Source organism: Myotis brandtii, unplaced genomic scaffold, assembly GCF_000412655.1.
Source record: "Myotis brandtii unplaced genomic scaffold, ASM41265v1 scaffold698, whole genome shotgun sequence".
Classification (NCBI taxonomy): Eukaryota; Metazoa; Chordata; class Mammalia; order Chiroptera; family Vespertilionidae; genus Myotis; species Myotis brandtii.
Window position 1 is genome coordinate 405,692 of NW_005370731.1, and position 2,278 is coordinate 407,969.

At 58.3% G+C, this 2,278-nt stretch overlaps 1 protein-coding gene across 1 annotated transcript in view; it reads right to left on the bottom strand.

The window, feature by feature from the left end:
* Positions 1-2,278, bottom strand: part of MAZ (MYC-associated zinc finger protein (purine-binding transcription factor)) — a 4,357-nt gene that overhangs the window by 1,625 nt on the left and 454 nt on the right. The window contains exons 2-4 of the mRNA XM_014529779.1: positions 1,678-2,275; positions 1,202-1,265; positions 763-934 (exon numbers count right to left, since the gene is read on the bottom strand). Coding sequence (XP_014385265.1) covers positions 763-934; positions 1,202-1,265; positions 1,678-2,275 — 834 coding nt within the window. The remainder of the gene's footprint in view (positions 1-762; positions 935-1,201; positions 1,266-1,677; positions 2,276-2,278) is intronic.

The window sequence follows — 2,278 nt, forward strand, 5'->3', positions numbered from 1 at the left end:
GTCAGCCAGGTGGAGACCCCAGAGACGGGGTTATTCTCCTAGGCTGGGGACACTCTCCTCAGATGGCCCTGTCCTCCTCCCACATCCTTGGTAACCTGGGGCCAACTACTCTGCTGGGGCTGGTAGGTCGCAGCCCCACCCTGAGCTTTGGACCTAGTTGAGTAGTGTCCGCTCCTTGGCATTGGTACCCAGAACCCATCCTCTGTGGCTGAGGGATCTCTCCTGGGGTGACAGGCCACTGATTCCTAGCCACTTGAAGGGTTGACCCTCAGTAGAGACGGCTGTGTCCCCTCCCTCCAGTGCCCCATATAGTCTCAGCCCAGTTATTCGGTGAATAAGCAAGTCTTTTTAAAAGCAGCTTTCTCTGCTACTGGGGCAGGGTGCATGCTTGTTAAACTCCTGCCAAAGTACTCCACTTGTCGCAGGAGCCGAAGATGAGAAACTGTGGCTGCACAGCTGAAACCTTGTCTCTCAACCCTTGGGCACTCTTGACCATTCCTTCCCCAAAATAGCCACGTCCCATTCCCATCCTCCCCACGCACACCCAGAAGTTGACTCTTTCTAGTAGATCATCTCTTCCAGCCATGACCTCTTAGAACTTAATGATGTTCAGTGGGCCCAAAGTTGCTTCATTTGCTTCCTAGCGGGCTCTAGATGCCACGAGCTCTCAGTTACAGCACCTTTAACTCACATCTGCGAAAGGGCCTCTGGCTCTGTCCCCACCCATTGTCCCTGGCCCTCCCAGCATCCCTCAGCATGTACCTTTGTTGCAGAGCTCACAGACATGGTGAGGGCCCTGGCTGTGCACCTTCATGTGGTCCGAAATATAAGCCGAGCTCAGCATCTTGCCACATACGTGACATGGCACCTTCTCTTCATGTCGTACTGTGTGCGCCCTCAGTCGATCCTTCGTAGCAAAAGCTGCCTCACATTTCTGGGGAAGGGGGAGGGGTGTGGGGGGTGTCAGGAGAGTTAAAGCTTCAGGGAGTGGGGAGAGGGGAACAAGAGGTTAAAGGAATCAGAGCCTTGGGGATCTTTGATCTGTAGGAAATGGGAGTGAGACGATGAGGCCTTGAAGAAGGGATGAGAAAATGGAGTGAAAAAGCAAAAAGAGAGAAAAAGGGGGTCTGAGAGGCTGAACTCAGACAACTACAATGAGGATCAAAATCATGAAAACCAAGACAGGAAGAGGGCCTCCTACCTCGCATTTGAAGGGCCGTTCTGTTGAGTGCACTTGTCTGACGTGACTGTTGAGGTGATCCGGCCTGGGGACACGTTGGGGATGGGGTTAGGCCCTGTGCTGTAGAGACGCCCCCACATCTGCCTAACCTAGTACAAGAGACCTTTCCCAGGTCCCTGCATTTCCTCCCAAGCCCGGGGCATCAGAGTCCTAGTCGGGCAGGAAACCCCTCCCCTGGAGCAGGGCTGCCTTGTCCACGCCACGCTTTCCAACAATCCTAAGACCCACCCCCTTTGCTAAGTACCACCCCCTGCTCCCTGGTAACCCAGAGAGGCTCTTCTCCCTCCTCCCTGGGAGTGGCTCTCAGTCCCCATCCTCAGAAACCTCCTCCCTCCCCACCAGCCAAGGCCAGGCCACCTCCATCGCAGTCCCTCCCTCCCCACGGCCTAGAGAGCGGCCAAGGCCTGGGCCCCGTGCACACCGGGCCCCGTGCACACCGGGAGAAGCTCTTGCCACAGTGGGAGCAGTTGTAGGGCTTGTGCACAGCGCCGTCATGTGAGCGCACGTGGTAGCTCATGCGGTCCTTGCGCTTGAAGCGCTGTTGGCACACAGGGCACTGGTAGGGCTTCTCGTCGGAGTGCGACAGCTTGTGTCGGTTCAGATGGTAGACGTCGCGGAAGGCCTTGCCGCACATCTCACAGGCGTGGTTCTTCCGGATGCGCTTTCCCGAGGCGGTCGTGGTCACTACACCACCGGCTGCCACTGCAGCCGCTCCACCGCCTGCACCCGCTTCTCCCCCTCCTCCGCCGGCTCCGCTCAGCTGGGGCACGCTCAGGAGGCTCAGGGGCACCATAGTGGGCATCTTCATAGCACCCGAAGGCACCCGGCCGGCCTTGGCTCCCGTGTGGATGGCCTCGTGCCTCCGGAGGTTGTAGCCGTTCTTGAACTCCTTGGCGCACAGGGCGCAGATGTAGGGCCCCTTGCTCTTTGTCTTCTTCTCCAAGGCAGATGCAACCGAGGCCACGGCGACCGTCGAGGTTGGGGATACGACGGCGGTGGCCGCGGCTGCGGCGATGGTGGCGGCAGAAACAGGGGGCG